This window comes from Berghia stephanieae, chromosome 4 (genome assembly GCF_034508935.2).
Source record: "Berghia stephanieae isolate SIO BIC M18660-M18661 chromosome 4, UCSD_Bste_1.3, whole genome shotgun sequence".
NCBI classification, from domain to species: Eukaryota; Metazoa; Mollusca; class Gastropoda; order Nudibranchia; family Aeolidiidae; genus Berghia; species Berghia stephanieae.
Window position 1 is genome coordinate 2,977,237 of NC_088363.1, and position 23,454 is coordinate 3,000,690.

The window sequence follows — 23,454 nt, forward strand, 5'->3', positions numbered from 1 at the left end:
TCTCTCCGTCTTAGTTGATTCATCAAGCCTCCTCTTACGCAAGATATGGTCAGATCGACGTGCACTTATTTTCAGGTCTGATAACCGAATTTATTATAGGCTCATTGCTGTAATGAAAATCTCAATAAATGACACAACAATGTTAAACTAGGCGCATCATCATTGCATTCGGATATCAGACCTTCATAATATGTGTACACGTCGGTTCAGATTGTTTTGAATTCCTGCAAATCACACTTTTGACTGATAACACGTTCATTAACTTCAAGTATCGTTGGCCCCGACGGAGGCTCATTTTCAGGCCTGATAATCCAAATTGATATTTGGCATTTTGTTCCTATGCATTGGTTTGACTTTTAGGGTATTTCATCGCAACAGCGAATCCGTATGAACCAGTTATCGGGCCTGCAGATAAATAGCCGTTGTTGGTTGACCCGATCTTGTTCGATAATATGTTTTCTGAACAAAATTTAGATAAACAGATGACATCGTGCCCCCCGCCCCCTCCTGCTCTCTCTCCCTCTCTCTCTCTCTCTCTCTCTCTCTCTCTCTCTCTCTCTCTCTCTCTCTCTCTCTCTCTCTCCCACTCACTCTCTCCAAGGGATGCTACCGCGTTTAATTTGATTGACCCGTATGAATTTAACCGGTTGCTTCCCTTGACTTTGTTTTTTTTTTTCCGGCGTTCGGCGTACTTTTCGAAATGCCTCAGGCTACCAAATTTTCTTTGCGTAACCCATTAGAATATGGGACGCTGGCTTTGAAATGTACCCCCCCCCCCCTCTGTCCCCTCTACTACCGCTTCCACAATACTTTACACCGACGTGTACTTATTTGCAGGTCTGATAATCCAACTTGTATATGCTCATAAAAAAAAAAGATATTAAGATATTATACTCTCATACCAACGCAAAATATTGTCAGCATCGTTAAATCAAGCCTTTACTTGCGTTCAATTATCAGAACTGAAAATATGTGCAGGTGTCTTTGCACCAATACAGTTAAGTTCGTGACTTTACCCATCTGACGATTTCGACTCCACCGATGGGAACCAGTAACACATCATTATTTTTAGAATAATATTTTAATAATTCAATTTTTATTTATTTATTCATTTATTTCTTTATTTTATCTCTTTATTTTGTATATTTATTCAGCTAGTTATTCGTCAGTTTTTTTAATTTAATATTTTTTTTATTTATTCGATCCACCCTACACGTTAAACGTTTTGCATAGGGGTACCTCAGCTCAGGTCATGACAAAATTTAAAAAAAAAACCCAAAAACACAGCATGTGCTCGCGCAGACTCACACGCACACATATTCTCTCTCTCCCACTCTCTCTCTCTCTCTCTCTCTCTCTCTCTCTCTCTCTCTCTCTCTCTCTCTCTCTCTCTATCCCCTCTTCCCATTATCTCGTATTGTTTCTATCCCTATTAAAGCGGATATTTTCTTATTTTCTCGTGTTATGACCGTAGATTTTCTTTTTTCGGACAATAAATGAATACAAAACTTGCTATTTATTATTATTATTATTATTATTATTATTATTATTATTATTATTATTATTATTATTATTATTATTATTATTATTATTATTATTATTATTATTATTATTATTGTTGTTGTTGTTGTTGTTGTTGATAAATGAATAGCTAAGATAAAGACAAATGTGAGTTTACAAAGTATTTAAAAAAGTCCCAGATTTGAAGGTTTTTGACATTTTAATCCATCGATATTTTAAGGACGATTTTCTAGCCAAACTTTTAAATACGTGTTTTATACAGAACACGTCAGAATATTATGGTATTCTCATCCATTGGTCAACCGGTTACATACATACACAAACAAACACATCCATACAATAGGAAGGCGCGAAGCGACGGACGATGCCAAAGGGACAACACTCTGAAGGTGACAAAATTCGGGCTAGGAGACAACAAGAAGGATAACTCTTTTATTTACACACACCTCTACACCGTCCTATTGTGCAGACATCAAAACATTACACACTAACAAAGCACGGCGTTGATAACTCTATAATATCTGAGGATGTAGTTTTTAAAGAGGTGTCATTGCTTTGGAGAGAAATTAGATATGTTGTTGATACGATAAGGGGGGAGAACTCAAAAGATAGGGTGAGACGGGAGTTATCGTTGAAGAGGAGTATTGCCATTTTGTTTTGTTCTGAGATAACTCTCTCTCTCTCTCTCTCTCTCTCTCTCTCTCTCTCTCTCTCTCTCTCTCTCTCTCTCTCTCCTTTTTCATTGGGTGCTTGGGGGTTGATATTGTTTTTATTTGATTCGGGTCTCGATTTGATAAGAGGAAGAGATAAAGCACAGTTCTTTTTGGAGATCTCTCGTCATATCACTTGTTGGCCCTTGAGAGTCCACACAACTCTTGTGATGAGCTAGCTCTGCTTTAAGATCCATCCAACTTTGTAGGGAAGTTTATATGATTCCTTGTGTATTTCCATATAATCTTGATTATTCTTTGGTTCTGAGTGAGGTTTGTGTTTGCGTCAGTTGTGAAAACTGTTTGTCAACGTGTATAATGGCTTCTTCGAAATTCATTGTAAAAATGAATATCATAGGTGAGGGCAATTCCTTTATTTATTTGTGTAGACGTATAACATTTTGTTGAATTTAATTAAATGAAAAAAGCAAAACTGCCGGTCTATAATTTTATACTTAAATCTTGCATTTTGTTTTTGTTTTTTTATACAGGATGAAATTAAAATGGAGATTATTATATTTATTTATGTATCTGTTTTATTATTTATTTATTTATGTATTTTAAAAATTTATTTATTTATTTATTTATTTATTTATTTATTTATTTATTTATTTATTTATTTATTTATTTATTTATTTATTTATTTATTTATTTATTTACTTACTTATTCGGTGGACAGTTTCGGGTTTGGCGCTGATTATTACTAGTCCCTCATTCGGTGCCTTTATCCCTTTTCAGGTTGGTTAGAGGCCACTGTCATGAACGCCACATCCTCCGAGTCCAGTATTGAGAACAGGACAAGAGATGCTATCATCGACACATCCAACAAACTACAGTCAGAGATGGTGAGTACATCCATTTTCAATTGGCTCATTCATTGTCACTAATAATTTTCTGAATTTCTGAATTAATTATATTTTCTTGATAATAGTGAAATATGTTATTATTGAAACAAAAATGGGTACAATCGACATTGTTAAGAAATTTGACTTAACGTTGAATGTTCCAGGATCAAACCGTCGCTCAGCGAAAATTATTACCAGGCTATCAATGCCAGAAAATTTCAGTTGATCTGTGTGATGAAAGCAGAAATGCTTTTTTTTAAATTTCAAAATCAATTGATTTAGTAACTAGTTGTTCGCCCTTTTTGATGAGTCCGGCATGTGGTTAAAATCAAATCAAATCAAAACATGACCCACGCACATCTTCTTCCTCAAGAATTAGTGTCAGGGGGAGAAACCCAAACTGGTTTGAGAGCACATTTATTATTCTGAGTTATCTCTCTTGCCAACACTCTTACGGCTTCTTTCTGTTTTCTGAGAGCAGACGACACACACGCACAAGCACACTTCCGTTTTATCTTTTCGAAGTGTGTTGTTTGTTTTTATATGAAAATTTTAAAGTGTGATTCTCTCTTAATGGATTTTAGGATTTTATTTGTCTCAGGTATGGATTTTTGTTGCCCTCATTCTAGAACACGAGGTTAAATGTACACACATCTTGATAATTACTTCATCTGCATAGAATCTTGAAATTTCGATGCTCAGTTCATGCGACTCAGTAATATTAATATTTCCATTGAGTTGAGACGAATGCCTCAAATGCTCACCCACAGAAGAAGTCAGTAGATATAGACAGTCGAGTAGAGTAGAGTAAGAAGAAGTGTGTGTGGAGAGAGAGAGAGAGAGAGAGAGAGAGAGAGAGAGAGAGAGAGAGAGAGAGAGAGAGAGAGAGGTGGAAGGGGAAATGGTTCTGAAACCGAACACTGAAGGTGTGATGTGTGTCGTTTGCCATTCGCAAGATTGACTTTTGACAAAAGTTCACTCACGAAAACAACAGCTTAAAATGTTTGTTTACTGCTCTCTCTGTTCACCTTAGGCCTAACGAGTCTCGCATTGTGTTTGTCCACAATTTTTTTAAAGTCCTGCTTCGCGAATAATCATTTTATTATTTATTAGATCTATCTTATTTTTTTATTTTTTTTTTTGTGTTACAAGCATTTTTTCATATTTTTATGGGGTACAATAATTAATTCATTAATTAAATAAACAAATGAAGAGCCTCGTATGATTCAATTAATCTAAGTATATTTAGACTCGAATGCCGTTAGCAGGCAGTTCTGTCTCGAGACAATAGATGTAAATCTTTAGAAACAATGAGATAAAAAAAGGTTTTTCTTTAAAACTTCTATCTAATTGTATCGTAGGGAGAGAACACTGGATAGTGTATCAAACCCTGTCAACTAATTGTAAAATTGCTCTGAACTGAAATCAATTCAAACTGCTTAACGGTTGTAACCGCTGGATCTATTTTCATTTATTCTCAATGGCACAACACACAACACACAGTGAACTGTGTCGCATTGCGATTGGACGAGCAATAAAATGAATCAAGACACACGTTAAAGTCTCTTAATCTTACTTAAGCTGTCTTTTCTCTCTGGTGACAGGAAATTAGTCGATGTCTCAATCATATATCTGCCATTTTAATCCTTTTCCTAACCCCCTCCATTCATCTAACACGACACTGTCACGATCGACTTGGTAGCTGGCTACCTCCCCCCCCCCCCCCCCCCCCCCAAAGTTACGCACACATCGCCCCTTTAGTCTACACGCCCTTTTCCATCACCATCTCCATCATCGCATCGGCAATATTTAAGTTTGCCAAACTGTCTAGTTTTGGATTGGAACTGCACATTAAGCCGTAATCTAAGAGAGAGAGAGAGAGAGAGAGAGAGAGAGAGAGAGAGAGAGAGAGAGAGAGAGAGAGAGAGAGAGAGAGAAAAAAAAAACCAACCCCCCCCCCCCCAAATAAAAAAACAAAAACAAACAAACAAAACAAAACCCGTATTTTAAAATTTCGGCCAGAAAAGTCATTTTCTATATATCGATCGATTAAAATGACCCTCATCAACTCTCAAACCTGGGACTTCACGAAAAATAATAATAAGAAGAAGATGGCTGAGAAACTGGTGTCAATAGTATAATATTTTGAGCGTAGATAAGCCATAATGTAGATGGGCCATCATAGTCATAGTATGCCATTGAGCCAGCCAATAAATCGTTTTCACATCTCGCCTCAGTCCTCTCATCGCTGCTGTCCTCTCATCCTTCCTGACCACTGGCCGTTGATGAAGGGGAGACACGACCCTCAGAGTTGGGGGTGATAATTATTCTCCAACCAGTACTTACTATATAGCAAAGGAGAAAAGCCCGTGGTACTTACCAATACTACTATCCCGCCGCACTGTTGCGAAAAAGTTGGGGTGTGGGGGGGGGGGTATTTGTTTATTTGTTTTGTTTTGCTTTTTGTTGTTTGTTATTTCTTTCTTTTTAAATCATTTTCTTTTTTTTTTAACCAGAATACTAATATGTTATTCATTCTATCGATTAATTGAGCTAAATCGCAATTTTTAAAAGTAGTACCAGCTCAATAGTACCGACATACAACAAAAAAACAACAAAAAACTACGTGTAACCTTTGACGTATAAACGTATAAATAATGTTAGTCTAGTTGAGGGATTTTAGTGAGAAGTAATCATCATCCAACTGAGGGTCGAAAACCAAAGAGCTGAGTGACGTCATTCTAAATAATAAACATTCATCAGTCGTTCGGTCTCATCCTCTACCTACCTACAACTCCTCGCATCGTCATTTTATCTTTCACGCGATCTGAACAGAAATTATTCATGAACAGGTCGTTGTGGGCCTTTGAAGATGATGCTAATGATAGTGATAGTAAATAGCAGTATAGTGAATAGTATAGATGTGATGGTTTTCTTATATTATTCTTTTTCTCTCCTACGACGCCCTGGCCTGTGGCTACTTTCTGTTGTCCTGTGTTCATTTTAAATGTAAATCGGGCCAACCCACTGTAGATTAAATGGGATGTTTGTGAATTGTGAACGGAAACCGTTCGATTCTGATTTGAGAGAGGGATTATTCAATTTGTCACTTATTATGCTGTTTGATCCCTTTGTCAATGCGCCTAGTTCTTTAGCTGGATTGTAACTATTAAGGGATTAGACATATATGATTAAAGGATTATAGCTTGGAGCTGGTTAACTTGATTCCAACGGTGGCCCAATGCGATAATCTTGTCTTGATTACAGTTTTTTCTTTTTTCCTTTTTTTTTTTTTTTTTGGTCATCTTCTCTTTTCCCCATCCTCCTCATTCTTCTACTTTTATCCCCCGACTTCTTCTTCTTCTTCTTCTTCTTCTTCTTCTTCTTCTTCTTCTTCTTCTTCTTCTTCTTCTTCTTCTTCTTCTTCTTCTTCTTCTTCTTCTTCTTCTTCTTCTTCTTCTTCTTCTTTCTTTTTCTTCTTCTTCTTTCTCTTCTTCTTTCACTTCTCTTCCTTCTCTCTCTCTCTCTAAGGCTCTCTCTCTCTCTCTCTAAGGCTCTCTCTCTCTCTCTCTCTCTCTCTCTCTCTCTCTCTCTCTCTCTCTCTCTCTCTCTCTCTCTCTCTCTCTCTCTCTCAAGGCCTCTAGTCGTATTCTTGCAAGAATTAAGTTTTTCATTCTTTCTGTAAATAGACTTTCTTCTGCTTTCAGCTCCAAGCTTCCTATACCATCTTTAGTGTTTTAGGTTTATATTCTTAAACGATATTCTCCTACTTGTCTTTTGTCTGATAAGACGTTATCAAGGACCCTTCTTCCTTCTACTTCTAGTTTCCAGCGCATCGTCTTCTTCTTTCCTTCCTCCCTCGTTGTTGTTGAGTGATATAGTAGAGATGTTGATACTCGTACTTCAAACAAACCCCTGTCGTTTTATAGCCACGGTATACTGGTACACCGACTGTAACAGTCACTCACTCACTCCACTTTTATTTCCCCTCTCCATTTTACCTTTATTGGTTTTCCTTGGTTTTGTTTCAGTCATTTTCCCTCCATGTTGAATATAATTTATTCGAAATGTCGCGATTTCTCGTGATATTTTCATGCTTTATCCTTTGGTTTAAACGTTAAGCTTCTGGAAGTTGTTCCTCAATAGTATGCGTCATATTTTGATAAATTTTACTTCAATTTCTAACCCGAGACTTCAACCAGGTAAGAATATAGTGACTCAGCTTTTTTCAAATAGTTTTTCTTTTGTTCTGTTTTATTTTGGTTTTGTTTTGCCTTGTATTATGTTTGCATTTTTCTTCTTTTTATCAAAGGTGATATAGGTGTTAGTGTGTTTGGAGTCCTGAACTCTATGTAGATTTAAAACCAATTTCGAATTTTCTGTCTTAGTTTTGGTGCTAATGAATATCCTTACTTGATCATATACTTGATATTCTTGGCCAAATCGAACGCGCTCTCAAAGATAACTCTACTGTCACTGATTTATTGACACCTCCTTATTTTAATTTACAAGCATGTTTATTGTTATCAAATCCCATTTTTATCCTAATCCACATACCTACTCGTCCATTGATAAATAAGAACGTGCCCCGCCCGTAGAGCGCGTCGGTGGAGTTGGAGGGTTGTGTCACCAGAGTATCGATGATGGGGACTCTAATTGGCGCCCCACTGGGGTGACAATCCGGGGACCCCCTCGATGGCGAATAACAATGAAGTCATCCATAATTTTTACTTCTCTATTTTTATTCTTCTCTTTTCCTTTTGACACTGTTGTATTTATGTAAATTTTCAAAGACGAGGATTTATCAGTGCTCATCCGCAGTGTAATAGTCACCGTTGTGGCTCCCTGGCTTGCAGTATGTCCCAATTTCGTCACTTCCGGTTTTGAGATTCATTAATATTTTTTAGCGTTCATTATGCGTACCACCTCGCGTTCGTCATTCAATAGGCATACTTTCTTCCCAAGCAGGGGAGTAGATATCAAAGAGAGTTTTGTCTTATTATTTCGAATGATTTTATGACACAGAAATTAGTGGGGGGAAACCCGCGCGGTCAGAATAAAGCGATCGTTTGAAGCGGAGGTGTGAGGAAGGTCCACCCCAATCGCCGTTCCCCATCAGCCCCTGGGTGACGATTGCTTAATTAGTTGGCTCCAGGGAATTACGGGGTGATCAGCGAATGTAAGGAAGATTTAACTGTACGTATGTAAGGATTTGTCACCGCTGGATGGGATTTTAAAACCCATGTTCGGATGGGAGCCGCTTGAGTTCAATATTTTAAATCAGGTCGTACATGGTATAATATTAATATTTAAGCCGCTTTCCTATTTAAAAAAAAAGATATTTTTAGTGACGTTTTAAATAGAAAACTCTACAGCGCTTCCGACAGTTTCAAAGTCGCATCAATGCTTTGTTTGCGCGTACGTTTATCTCTTTTTTTTTTTTCACGAATGTATAGCATTCTATTTTGTTTTTGTTTTGCGGGAATTTGTTTGGGGTTGTTGTTTTTTTTTTTTTTTTTCGTTTGTTTGTTGTTTTAGTTGGTATTTAATTCTTTTTTTTTTTTCCTTTTTTTTTTTTCTGTTGCTAGCTGGAAAGTTGTTTAAATCAGCCATAAAATTGTTGACGAGGCCATGGTTGCTCAATTTTTGGTATCTCACACGTTTTATATTGGATTTTCGCCCTTGCCTCACAGAAGTGAAGTAAAAATAATTGTAATTGAGCCAAACAACACTACTTTTTTTTGGTATTTTGATAATAATGTATTCTAAACATGGGTAAAAATCGTACAATTTTGCTTTATGCAGAATTTCCTGCCTTTGGGTTCGTATTAAAAAAGCAAAGAAACACACAAACTTCTTTTTTTCCCGATACGATAACTGTCTGCGGCCGGTCCGGTTGTGGTTCTGTAGGGCCTACATATTATATACATACTACAATTGGAGATCTCGTTCTAACGTAAACTATCCGTTTCAGTTGTATTCCTTGTAAGGGTGATGAAAGGCAAGTGTTGACACAATCAAGACCCGCTATGTTTTTAAGGGGCGAGCAGTGCCAAAAGGTGAGACTGTAAACAAACCCGTGCCAGTACTACACCTACCCACGTCTGATTGGAGAGGTTGAGGTTTTTGGCTAGGTGATGACAACAACGCATGTCCAATCACTCTTCAACTCTACCCGACGATCGATATCCCACCTCCTCTTCTACTACAAGTATCACAAAATCACCACAAATTAATGGGGAACAATGCAGAATTTAGTTAGGTTCCCGAGATAACTTTCCCCGGGTACTTGAAATAATATTTTTAATAATGAAATGAATATATAGACAAACACACAAACCAAAAAAAAAACAAATAAAAAAAGCAACAAACAAACAAAAACAACAGCAAAAAAAAAAAAAAATTAATAACAAGAAAACAACAACAACAAAAAACACACACACACACACAAATAAAAATCAACAAGGAATAAACAAAAACTAACCCAGACAAAGAAGAAAACTTTTTAAAAATTAATTTTTTGTTTTGTTTTATTAATGTTATCATTTTGAGGTATCCGCTAAGTAGCTCAAAGCGCTCTATAAGAGGTCCCAAGCTAACAGCAAAATTAACAAGTAGGACGAGACGGTATTATGTCGGGTGATTTTGATTAGTTAATTTATAGTTAAAAGAATTGAGAACAATATGGGGATACATTATTACAATTCGATAATAAAGTTTAAAACTCTGATTATTTAAATTGTTGAAGCACGCGTTTCTTTCAGTCTTAATACCGTTGTGAGGCGACGGGTCACATTTTGCGTCCTACGAACTTGAAAAATGTTAATTCGCAATTTTAAGGATATAATAAAAATTGCAGTTCTGTAGATGTTAACTTTTAAACTCAGCAATTTTCCCTCACAGGCGTCAAACAACACTTCAAAATCCTTCAAATTATGTAGTCTGGCATCAATTTTCATTTTCAATAAGTTTTAATGACTTTGCTCTCAGGTTTGAGAGATTTTGCCCCAAGATGAGGGCCATTTAAATCGATCGATATTAAAAGGACGAGTTTTCTGGCCAAATTTTGAATACCGGGTGTTTTCTCTTGGGTACGGCACTGAACTGACTTATATTATATCTATACAAGGACGGTCTCTCTAATGCAGACCTGCCTAGCACTACGAAAAATTTCGTAGAAATACGACTTTTTGTCTCCAGCTACAGAGCTGCATAGTTCTCATTGACTCAATAAATCTTGTTATAAAGGAAAGGTTAGCTTCTTAGAACCTATATTCAGGACTTTTGAGCTTTTTTGTGCCGTGCTGAGAGCAAACTGTTTATTTCTAAAGCTATTTAAAGCAAGGTTGACAATGTTCCGTATATTTACGGAATTCAGTATGTTATATGACCCTCAGCATATTCTCCAATCACCTGCTAACCCCCCCCCCCCCCAAAAAAAAAAAATAGTAAGTACATATTGTCTTTATACTGTAGTTCAACACTCATAAAGGGCTCGTTCGATGTGTTTGAGAAAAAGTTCAGTAAATTTTTGCCTCCTCCATTGGATTCAGTAGTCTGATGTCACGCCGCCCAGCAACGGCGGCCGTCTTAGTTCTAAACAAAGAAAATCATTACTTATTATTCTTCATACTGGCTAGAACTTTTCATATGCCTTGTGATCAGAATGTGTAAAAGTCGAAATATACTGGATACGCTTTTATGCTCGCCGGGGAAATATTTCATACGGGCTACCGTCATTGTCCCGATAATTTAGAGCCAGTGTTACTAAGTTACCATGCGTCATTAGGAAGGAAGTGACGTTACGACTGTTGAAGAGTATTGGCAACCCTGTTAAAGTGAATTTTTCTTATTTCTTTCCTTGGACACTACGGATTTTTGGAATTTCAAGAAGGCAGCTCTGCTCTAATGTGCCTTTCGATAGAGATGGATGGATTGTGGATGGGATGGTGCTTTTCACCTCATCCAAGACACTTACCTCTGTTATCACCTCACTGGTGTCTATGGTACACGCCCTGGATGTGCGTCTTTGTAGGTTGTAATCCATCTTGCTAAAAATGACAGACGATACAAGTTATTTTTCATTATATTTTATTTGTTTTCCACGTTTATTTGTGTACTGTTGTGCTGACGAAGGGTTTGTACCCGAAACGTCCATTGTCTGTTTTGTTCCGATACGAAGCCTCTCCATTTTCACTCTTTCGCTAAAAAAAGGCGGCGTTCGATATTTTACGGACCTGCAAATAAATATGTGGTCTTGTGGTATGATATGACTCTCGCTTTCGGATAGGAAGGTCCAGGGTTCGAGTTTCGCTCTTTTCGGCCAGGCGGAGTCATTGCTCAATTTGACAAGCAAAGTTTTGCGACCCACCCATCTGTGACTGGGTAGCTGGGTCTGTTAAATCTGTCGGAAAGTATTTTGCGATCGGTTACGTGTCCGCTGAACGCCGCAGAAACGGCATGGTTCTGGCTCTACATAAATTTATACTTTTTAATTGTATTGTACTCTCTCTCTCTCTCTCTCTCTCTCTCTCTCTCTCTCTCTCTCTCTCTCTCTCTCTCTCTCTCTCTTTCTCTCTGTCTTTCAGTCTTTCTCCCTTTCTGTCTCTCCCCCCCCCCTTCCCCCTTTTTTAAAACAAAAAAAGATTATAACAAAATTCTATTTGAAAATACATAAAATCTCAAACCACATATTATCATCTTTGGTAACACAAAATATTACATCCCCTCTCTTTCCAATCTCACTTTCGTTTTACTCATCATCTTCCTCCCTGATCGCCCCCCCCCCCCCCCCCCCCCCCCCCCCCCCTATCCCACCTTTCGGCCTCCCTGCCTCCCACCCACTGTCTTGCCCATTGTTGACCAGTGCTCGTTGTGTAATGTTGTGTATCCGCGGGCATTCGGTTACTCTCCGTGTGTGTGTCAGGTTACATGCCGTAGCAGACGTGAGTGGAGGGAGGGTAGGGGTAGGGAAGGAGGGGGGGGGGGGAATGAACAAGAGGGGGCGGTGGGGGCTTGAAGTTGGTCTAGTTGTAAAGTGAATAAGAGGGGGGAGTGGGGGGAGGGGTGATGGTCAGTTATAGATAAAGGATAGAAAGATAAAACTGGGGGTTGGGGTGGTGGGATGATGGCGTGCACTCCTCTCTCGTCTGCTTTGGCTGTGGCACGACTCGGCTAATCAAGGGAGGCCATTATTATTGACCAGCTGGCCACTGGGAAGTGATTGCTGGTGAGGCGAAGGGAAATACAAACGAAAGAGAGGGGTGGAGGAGGTAGGGCAAGTAGATTGATTGGGGGTGCAAGAGTGACACGATCAACACACACGCTTTTCTACTCTCTTTCTCACTCTCTCTCTCACACAGGTTTTTGTGTGTCGACGCGACAACACACACACGCTGTCTTTATTCTATTTTGCTTATCCTCACACAGCTCGTAGTTCGTACACACACGTTTATGTTTATATGTGTGTGTGTGTGTGTGTGTGTGTGTGTGTGTGTGGGAAGGAGGTAGATAGACTGGAGCGGTTATCTCTGTGCCTGGTTGTGTGTAGAGCAGAGTAAGAGGGTTTTTCACTTCATTCACATTGGGATGACGAGTGGTTTAGCACTGGCCTCTTGCTATGGAGTGTTGTGGTTTTTATCCCCTTCTCAAGTGGAAGTTTAGTTAGCGCCGTGATGTCATAGACACAACACTGCTTTACCTCAAAACGATGTGTGTACTCGTGCGGACACTGACGTCATATTCATATTCATAACAATATAACGGACATAATTTCATTTGACTTATTGTCATAGTTGTTGCCTAATTAATTCAACTACACATTCATTCATGGATTTTAATTGTACACACTTCAACGTCATCGACAATTCTACTACGTAGAAGTTCCGATTCTAAGAATCTACTGATGAGGAATCTCTGATCTAATCTCAAACTTCAACAACTTCAGTTTCAGAAGTGTAAGTGTAAGTCCTCATTTTAACTTTACTTTTTGTAGTTGTGTACTTTGTAAGTTAAGACAAAGTGGAGTGTATATTTTCTAATGGTGTTTTGATTTAGGCCAGAGATTAGATGTACGAATACTTGGAGATAAATTTAGGCATTTTTGGGGTTGCTTTTATACTTTTATAGTAGTAAACGGTAAATGAAGTGACTATTTCTCCGAATGCTCGGGAAAATTTACTTGATCTCTGTTTCTCCGAACGGTTTCCGTTCTCAAGATTGTTTTGGTCATTTGCGAGAGTGTCTGTGGTGTGTGAATGATGAATGTGTATGCATTTTTGGGGGACTTTTGCCAGTGCTTGGGCGATCTGTCTTTTCTTAGACTTACGACACATCCGCATTGGACCATAGTTTTAGTTTTAGCCTACCATGCTCAATGAGTAGGTAGCTCCATGTTGGTTTCGATTCGAGTTTAAGATTAGGATTATAATTCTTAGTCTTAGTCATAGTCCTAGACTGTTCTTTTAATATTCTTAGCTCTTACTAAAATCTTTGTGACACTTATATTTATATAGTACTCTGACTATACTTGTACTTATTAAACGTACTAATAGGCTACTTTGTGATGAGAACCAGGCTCGTAGAGTGCTAGTACTAGATTCACGATTCATTGATCATGTCCTAATATTCTCATCCTACTTCTATATACAGGGTATTTAGATACATATTACGTAGGTATACCACAGCTATGCCTAAAAATACTAAAAAATTATTTTTAAAATATGACAAACATAAACAATAACAACCCCCCCCCCCCCATCAAAAAAAAAAAAAAGGAAGTGTCAATTGCCAAGGAGTGAGTACACATACGTAGTTGATGTATGGACACGGTCCTTGGCAATTGACGATTTGACAATTGTCAAGGTCCTTGGCAATTGACGCTACCAAATAAAAAAACTTGCCTCCATTAAGTGCCATTTTCATACCCTTTCCATAATGTGATAGAGTCAAGGCAACGGGTAAGAAGCTACTGGATAATGTACCAATGTACAATCATTTTATATAGATAAAATGCGCTTGGCCAAGGAGTTCACAACATTGCCATCCGGAAGTATAGATAGTATGCAGATGACGTCACTCAGGCCTTTGTTATTGTTTTTGCCATCCGCGTTTGTGAGTTGTTCTCACTAAACTGTATTAACCAGACTATAAAAGTTCATGGTTACACAGAGTTTGTGTGTTGGTCCGTTATACTTCCGGATGGCAATGTTGTGAACTCCTTGGCCAAGCGCATTCTATCTATAACGGACCAACACACAAACTGTGTAATCATGAACTTTTATAGTCTGGTTAATACAGTTTAGTGAGAACAACTCACAAAAGCGGATGGCAAAAACAATAACAAAGGCCTGAGTGACGTCATCTGCATACTATCTATAGGGCCTACCACTCATCCCACAATGCATTCAGCATTCATCGGTTGCGATATCTTCAGGTACTCAGGCTCGAATCGTGCTATGGATGACGGAATATTGAGGTCTTGCTACTAAATACGCTGTACTCGTATTGTCTCGCGCCGTACTCAAGTCAGACTTGTCAATCGGTATAGATAGTATGCGCTTGGCTAAGAGACTCATAACGTTGCCACCCGGAAGTTTAACGAACCAACACACAAAACTATGTGTAATCTTAGACGTTTAGTGAGAGTCACTCACAAACGCGGATGGCAAAATACAATAACAAAGGCTTGAGTGACGTCATCTTCGTTCTATCTATAAATATCTCATATTTTAATACGCTTTGAAGGTCCAAGATTGATAATATGGAAGTGTTGACAAGAATATAATAAAAGTACGAGTTTGTAATAAGAGTATAAGTGGAATATTTGAAGGTCATTAAATATCGTGTCCACCTAGTCACCAAGATGAGCATCTGTGTAGCCGGACAGATGATTTCATAGGAATTGCAAGATTTTCCCCACTCTCTGCTAGATGGTTAAGTCTCCATAAATTTGAAATATTGGATGATTGCACGTCTTGAAAATATGATTTTTCGGGGGGAAATGTTATGCAATATTAGCAATTAATATTTGGAAAAATATGATAAATCTTTTCAAATTGTTGAGTTTGGTTGGCAGGTCTTCATCCTCAGGTTTAACTTTAACAGTGACAGCGTTTTCTCTGTTGAAGTGGAGATTGCTCTTTTTTTTTATATAAGCTCGCGTGAGACCGTCTTCTCCTTGTACGAAACAATGACGTCATAAATGTGTCAATCACTCTCCTGTCTCGATGTGTAGTTGGATGTTTACAATTTCGTCCATGACACGTCTCTTGGGGTGTTGACACGTCGGTCGACTACCCCGACCTATACAATAGTACTAGTGACGATTCTGTCCTTCTCTGACAAATCACTTTTTTTTCTTTATTTTTGACCAGGATATTTTTTGCTCCTTGTTACGTCTGTATCGATCTTTTGAGAAGTCCATGAACTTATCGGAGAGTCTCAAATCTAAGATTGCGAGATGGTTTTTGTGTTTGGGAATTTTAAAAAACCCGCAAACAAACAAGAAAACCAGAGGTTATTTTCATGGATCGATGTTATTTGAATGTAATGAGAGGGAGAGAGAAAAAAAAAAAAGAGAGAGAGAGATAGAGAGAGAGAGAGAGAGAGAGAGAGAGATAGAGAGAGAGAGAGAGGGGGGGGGGGGGAAGAGAGAGTACATTACAACTAAAAATGATTTATTTATATTTTTTCAATGATTTCCAAGATACACCAGAATTGCACCAGCTGAGTTATGTCGGTCTACAGAAAATGTCCGCCCACTTAATTATACACATACATGTCTGGACGTACCGTGTGACGTCATTTATTGTTATTATAGTTAAGGCAACTTTTCAAGTTTATGGTCATGCGTGCACACTCTTTGTCGTGTTAATTTGATTAATTTGAGGGTTATCTGTCTTCCGACTAAGGAGTTACATCTCTTTAAAATTGGATGTTTTGCGATCATTGTTCCCCACATAGCCGATTTCAATATGTATGCCAGAGTTTGCGAGCGTTTATTATTATTATTATTATTATTATTATTATTATTATTATTATTATTATTATTATTATTATTATTATTATTATTATTATTATTATTATTATTATTATTACTATTATTATTATACACCCCTATGTTATAATCTTATAATGTTATAAATGGAGTTAGAAATAAAAAAAAAATAATAAAAACTCATAATGATAATAATCGTGCAGGACAATTTTTCAACATAGAGGCGGGTGAATTATCACTTTGGTCGTCTTCAAAAGAAAGTGGAAACTCGACACGCAAAGCCCCCAATTCGGTGTTTCATTTTCATCGGGGGCTTCTTGGGAGCCACTTTATCAACCCATCAATAAATCCTACTCAGCTAAAACGAGGCTTATTTTTTTTTTCTTCTTCTTCTTCTCCTGCTCGCAACTTTCTTCTTCACTCTGAATCTCCCTTCAATCTTTTTGCTCCATTGAACAATGTATTGGTATGAGGGCTGACCCCATAAGCCACGCCCCTATGACCTTTCCCTTTGAAGTTGCGGAGACGCGGCGTCCTAATGATGTTCATGCCGGGAGTCATATCGCTGGGAACATTCAACCTACCTAAACCAGCCCCATCTTTCCCAATAATACAGCTTCTTCATATAATAATAATATAATCATGTCGCCCAAGTCCTAGGTTTTTTAGGGCTTTAGATGAAACCAACGATGCAACTTTGTACAATGTTTAATGTAGCATTTGGAGAGCTTTGTCGATATTGTAACTCTATCTCGTGCCATTCAGGAATTGGACCGAATTTAATGAAGAATCACATAACTTTCCAATTTTAGGGATTTTCCTATTATTTCTTTTTTACATCCTCTCTTTTGTTTAAGAAAAATAGAATAATGGTGAAATTAGTTGATTATTGTCCGTCACGTAGAGTATTGGAAACTTTTCTCTGAAATTGTGTAATATAGAGAGATTGAAACTGATTAATTGATCGCATTATGATTCTAGTGCAGATCTGCCTAGTACAGATACAGAACTGCAAACACCTCTTTGACTACATAAATCTTGTTGAAAAGGAGAGTTTAGTTTCTTTGAATCTATATTCAGGCTTTTGGATCTTTTTTTTTTTTAACCGTGCTGAGGGCAATTTATTTATTTCTAAAGCTATTTTTAGTGATTTTCTTTTTTCTTTTTTTTCCTTCGGAAATTACGAATTTTTAAAATTTCAAGTCGTCAGCTCTGGCCTAGAGTTCATATTGCTTGAGATTTTGGCGATATATAGATATTTCCATTTATTATTATTGTCAGTATTAATGAATGATATTCAGCTTCCCCAAGACTTGACCTAGTGTTGCAGTTGACTGATTCTCGACTGTTGGGCGGTAATTTTTTTTACTTTTTGCATAGATAACGGCGTATTTTAAATTTTTTTTTGTTTTGTTTGTTTTTGTTTTGATTTGTGTCTGTTTTTTTTGTTTGTTTTGTTTTTGTTTTTTAAAGAATGATAATGCTGGCCCTGTTCTGGCGTTCTACAATGTATCTATGGGATAAAGTTAAAATAAAAGTAGTAAATCTATATGGACAGGTGTGTTCGCGTCTTCTCCGTGTGTATTTCCTCACGACTGATCTGATGGTCCGGTCCACCCTATCAGCTCGTTCATCTATCTAATCAAGTGAGCACTAGATAAGCCTCTTCAGACTGTAACACACTCATCCAGCCTCAGTGAGTACTCGAGATAAACATCTAATGAATCAGAATGTCTGACATTCGATCGATGATCCCCTGTCGAGGTAGGGGCTGATTTTTTAAGCGATGATTTCTTATTATATTTGTTGTCTTTATGCTTTGTCTGACACTGTTTCCTTCACACCGTTTCATACACACCTTTTTGACATTCCAAGATTATTTTCTTCAACAAGAGAGGACGTACGAAATGTTTAGTCGTCGATCTTGTTGGTTTTTGGGGGTATTTTTTGTTTGTTTGTTTTCTTTTTTTTTTATTTTAGTAATGTATTTGTTTTTATCGGGGTTTTTTGTTGTTGTTGTTGTTGTTGTTGTTGGCTGAAGACCGGTCTTGGGCCCGAAACGTTCGGTGTTTGGTAATTTGTCCCTTTTTGAAGCTGTTATATTCACTTTTATTCTTTTACTATGATTTTTGTCATGCATTTCGACTGCACAAGTGCCTGCCCTCAAGACGTGTCACTTTCATATTTTGTTCATCGAGTACTCTAGCCAGACTATAGAGTACGTTGGATGGACGACCACTCATCTCTAAGTAGTGTCGGTTTTACACACACTCGGCATTGATGATGGCAGGCTGAAGGATGGGCCATATATCTATCCATTAATTCATTTTTATCATAATAAATGTCTCCCCTCTTTCAACTCACGACCAGCTGCTCGACTGACAGGCAGCCATTTTATTTTTTATTCCACTACATTCATGATCCACAATGGCGATGATACTTTATTACTGGTCACCCTCTAGGCTTCGTGCGTTTTCGTTGTTCTTTCGGGGGTATTACCTAGTCATTTATTCCAACACCACTAGTCATAATTTGATATATGAACTTTTCATTGTCCTCAATTCTTCCTTTCATTCATTCATTCATTGATTCGTTCAGTCATTCTATTCTTTCATTACTCACCAGCGCACGTGCCTGGTGTCTAAGTGGTCGCACGCCCGTCCACCGCCGTCGCCTCCACCTCCACCGGGTACTGACAATAATTACAGTAACAATAGCCGTGAATTGTCCGTATTGGGGGTCTCAGTTTTCAGCGCATACCCCGAATTTAATGGAGTCTGTCCGAGTGAGGTATTAGGCTGATAGTGTATTATTGAAGTATAGCCTTTTGGTATAGGACGTTCTATTTTTGTTGTCTGGAAACATCTGCATAGTACTCACTGCTACTCAAACAACTATCCATGTTAATCCGTAGGTGCGTTTGTTTACTTTATCTCTCCTAGATGATAGACTCTATTTTGTTGTTGTTTTTAATGGATTTTTGTTTACGAAGGGCTCGTTTATTTTCGTCTTTCTCGTTAGAACTTTGTGTAGATCTATATTATATTTTACTTGGCATGTCTTTACCTATTCCTTTTTTTAAAATAGTTTTTTAATATAATTAAATGAAGGCATAGGTCTTCTTCTTCTTCTTCTTCGTCTTCTTCTTCTTCTTCTTCTTCTTCTTCTTCTTCTTCTTCTTCTTCTTATTTATTTTTTATTATTATTATATAATATTATATTATTATTATTATTATTATTATTATTATTATATTATTATTGTTATTATTTTTGTTATTATTTTTATTATTATGATGTCGTTATTGTTGTTTTTGTTGTTTTTATTAGGAGCGTGCGAATTAAAAGCGTAAGCATTGCACGTTTGGGAATCGCTTAGAAGACTATCCACTGCTCTGTTTCTTCACAGATGGTCAAATTCTATTTAGTTTCCGTATATTATAAACCATTTATTTCTATTATATTTTGACATCAGAATCAATATTTGTCATCTCTCATGTGTTTTTATATGTATATATATTTACCTCTCAGGACAGTCCCGAATTATCCGCTTCATGTTCTTCATTCTTTTCAAAGTTTTTATTCTTCAAATAGTTAAACAGACAACGGTTGAATAGCTTTTGAGATAGATAATCTTGTTTCATGTACACTAGAACGAACGATCCTGGAATGGACGACTGACTGGGTCCATTTTTTCGACCCGTTTTAAGACTTGACACGGGTTACGTTGGGCTATTTCACATGCCAGTGCTCATCATCACAAGCCTTTCATCGGACATTGTGTGTGTGTGTGTGTGTGTGTGTGTGTGTTGTGTATGCACGGTCGGTTTGACATTTGGTGGAATCGAGTTTGTGGGTGTATTTGTGTGTGTGTGTGGGGGGGGGGGGGGGGGGTTTCCATTTATTTCTCTTGACAAAACACGTTTTTATGACCAATAAATACATTAATCAATAACGGACGGACAAGTATCGTCGATCGGTACCTAGGACTTTCGGTTTGTCTACATTTCTTGCCTCTTCTTTGATTTTTTAGATTTTAGATTATTTATCAAGGTCAAGGTCATTTAATCAATCGATATTTGAAGCAGAATGTCTTTAGCCGAATTGTATAATAGATAAATATGTATTTAGTCAGTGTACGGCACGGCACAACCAACATACAACAAAACAAGTCATTTATGGCCAAAGTTTTTTTCTTTCCTTTTTTTTTTTTTTAAAGATTAGGGCAGAACCGACATGCACATATACAGGTCTGACATCATAACTCATTTATGGGCTTTGTTTAACATTGTTGTCATGGACAATATTTTGCGTCGTATTTTGAGATTTCCAGTACAACAATGAGCCCTTAATAAGGAATTGGCTTATCAGTCCTTCAAATAAGTTACCTCGGGCAGTACTGAGATGGGTGAATGCGTTTGTTACGTACGGTACGCCACTCTGTCCTACGTCATGATGAGGTGTCACTCTCTCCGTCTATTTTGTTTGTTCGTTAACCCTGTGTAGGCCTGATTTGGTTTTACAAATGTTAGCTTGTAATCGTATCTTGTCTTGTCATTTTCTTCACATAGGAATAACTGCCCTGTCGTACACTAATTATAAGAGAGAAAATTTGAATTTTAAGCCTCATTTTAGGGGTTGCTTTGTATATTATTATTTTAGTTTTTTTTTGGTACTTTTGTTTGGTTTTTTTTTTTTTAATGTACGTTTGTTTTTTGAAAAACACAATACCATTGTTCATGTATTTGCGGGTGGGGGGGGGGGGGGGGGAGTTTCTTCGTAACAGCTATGCTAATCGAGCTACAACTAAACTATAACCGGATAGATAATGGGGTTATGGAGGGGATGTGGCGTGGGGGGTGGAGAAGAGATATATTATTTTATTGTGATTTGAAAGACATTGCATCAATTTTGTCATTTATGGGTTACTGGTTACCAGGGATTGATGGATGGATGGCCGTGGTACCATAGCGTAATACTTTATTGAAGATGAACGATGCTGGGTACCAATGGACCGTGGATCGCATTACCCCGTGTTGTATTGTCCTGACACAGACTGCAGCACATCATCCGTGCTATATTATATCCCGTTCATTAGATGCTTTAATCCTCTCCGATCATTGGCACGGACGACACAATGGCGGTTGTAAATGTGTCAAAACGGTGAGATACTCCACGCACTGACGTCATATCCTATTTATACTCTGATTTCCCGGCTCGTACCTTAAATCTCCCCTTTGTTGGAGTACTATTCCTGTTGAATACTGTTTAATCCCCTTCGTTATCCGTTCGGATATTCCAGCCTGTTGCCTTAACGTTTAAATCGATTCTTTTCTTTTGACAGTTCCCCTATTTTTCTTGTGTCATAGTGACATATTCAATGATTGAAATTTTATTGCTTTTTTTTTTTATAGTTGATTTGGTAAACGATTTAGAGTTTTATAGTATCGAACGTATTGGCTAAAGATTTCCATTTTGAATTTTTAATCTGAATGTTTTTCCGAAGCATGCGGTTGGTTTTCTTAACATTCTGCATCGTTCATCCAATTTATGCGCCGTACCCCCCCCCCCCCCTTTGGTTATTTCTTATTCATAATGGAAATGGCCCTTCTTATTTCATGTATGTATTGTGTTTATTGTTTGCTGAAGAGGCGGGCGAATGGATTCTTTTTTTCGAAGGGAGGATATCATGTAAACATTTATATTGCACACTCTCACTCACAGATCTTTTTTTTTTTTTTGTAAAGCGCTAGAGCTCATATTGCACTATTGGCGCTACTCAAAAAAAAATTTGATCATGCAACCCCTTTGTTGGCCTCTCTCCACTGGTTGCCCATTGAAAAGCGCACATATTACAAAGCAGCGTGTCTTGTTTATAAGTGTTTGGCTGGTATAGCACCGGCATATCTCACAGATCACGTGGTCATGTGTAAATTTGAAAATTACACTTTAAGATCATGTAATGACCAAACGAAAATTTCGGAAAAAAGATCAAGAACAAAATTTGGTGATAGATCGTTTGCTTGTTTCGGCCCCAAGATTTGGAATGAACTACCACGTGGTCTGAGGGAGTGCAAGTCTTTACCTACTTTTAAAAAGAATCTCAAGACACATTTTTACTGTATTTGTTTTTCTTGACTCTATATGAATCCTTGATTTGGCTATGAATTGTTATTGTTGTTATTATTTTATTTTTTTTATTTTTTCACTTAAAATTGATATTTATATTGTAAAGTGCCCAGAGCTTGTGTTTTACACGAGAATGAGCGCTATATAAATGTGTATTATTATTATTATTATTATTACTCAAGTGTGCATTATTATTATTATTATTATTATTATTATTATTATTATTATTTTTATTATTATTATTATTATTATTATTATTATTATTATTATTATTATTATTATTATTATTATTATTATTATTATTGTTTCTTCATCCTCCTGAATTATAAATGTCAGGTTCTCGACTCACTTTCAAAGGGTTCAGTGCCCATGGGCCATCTTGCATAAAATGCATGGAATTCTTGGACAGGTGCGTTAAGTCTGGCACAGCTCTCATGCACTTCACTGTCCATGCTGTTAACAACAAGATATGAAGTGAGTAGAAAAGTGCCAGAAGACAATAGAGAATAAAAATTTTTTTCGCGGCGGTGGTGGGGTTTGAACCTGCGACCTTATTGGTACGACAACTCCGCCTGGCAGGTGAGAGCGTGGCTCTACCGTGTGAGCTATGCACGAACACAAAATATTCGTTTCAAACCCAAAGTCATTTCTAGATCCCTCTCTCACCCACTTCTTGAGATCGCCGATTCGTTCACCATCATCGCGAAGTAATTTTGACCAGCAGTTAAGCTTAATAGCCAGTATTCTCATCACAAACATATAACATAGAAACGATTGAGACATTGAGTATGCTCCGGTGTATGGGGTGAATTTTTAATTCAGAAAAGTGAGTGGAGCAGGCACTTATGTTGGTAACAACAAGATATGAAGTGAGTAGAAAAGTGCCAGAAGACAATAGAGAATAAAAAATTTTTTCGCGGCGGTGGTGGGGTTCGAACCTGCGACCTTATTGGTACGACAACTCCGCCTGGCAGGTGAGAGCGTGGCTCTACCGTGTGAGCTATCCACGAACACAAAATATTCGTTTCAAACCCAAAGTCATGCTGTTGCATTCTGCTCTCTGCTCCGTCGTGTTTCTATCGAACCTAGACGTTCAAGGCCCTAGCACTGCTGAGACCCGTCTCGTGTTCCGAGTCAGTCATTCATTAATTGATGCCGGCGTATCATGGTCAAGATTATAGACTGACCGCTTGATCTGGTCCGCTAATTGCGTGTCAGGTTCGTGGATCGTGTCCAGTTTAATGATGTACTCGAG

At 37.6% G+C, this 23,454-nt stretch overlaps 1 protein-coding gene across 4 annotated transcripts in view; it reads left to right on the plus strand.

Annotated features, from left to right (window-relative positions):
- The window catches only part of LOC144969904 (uncharacterized), a 50,523-nt gene that overhangs the window by 7,659 nt on the left and 19,410 nt on the right, over window positions 1-23,454 (plus strand). The window contains exon 2 of one of the 4 annotated variants that reach the window (XM_078908963.1): window positions 2,970-3,076. In XM_078908963.1, the coding sequence (XP_078765089.1) occupies window positions 2,970-3,076 (107 nt within the window). Of the gene's footprint in view, window positions 1-2,969; window positions 3,077-3,594; window positions 3,678-12,597; window positions 13,039-23,454 lie in introns of those variants that run through there. The other 3 variants (XM_078908966.1, XM_078908964.1, XM_078908965.1) reach the window with 3 other exon arrangements.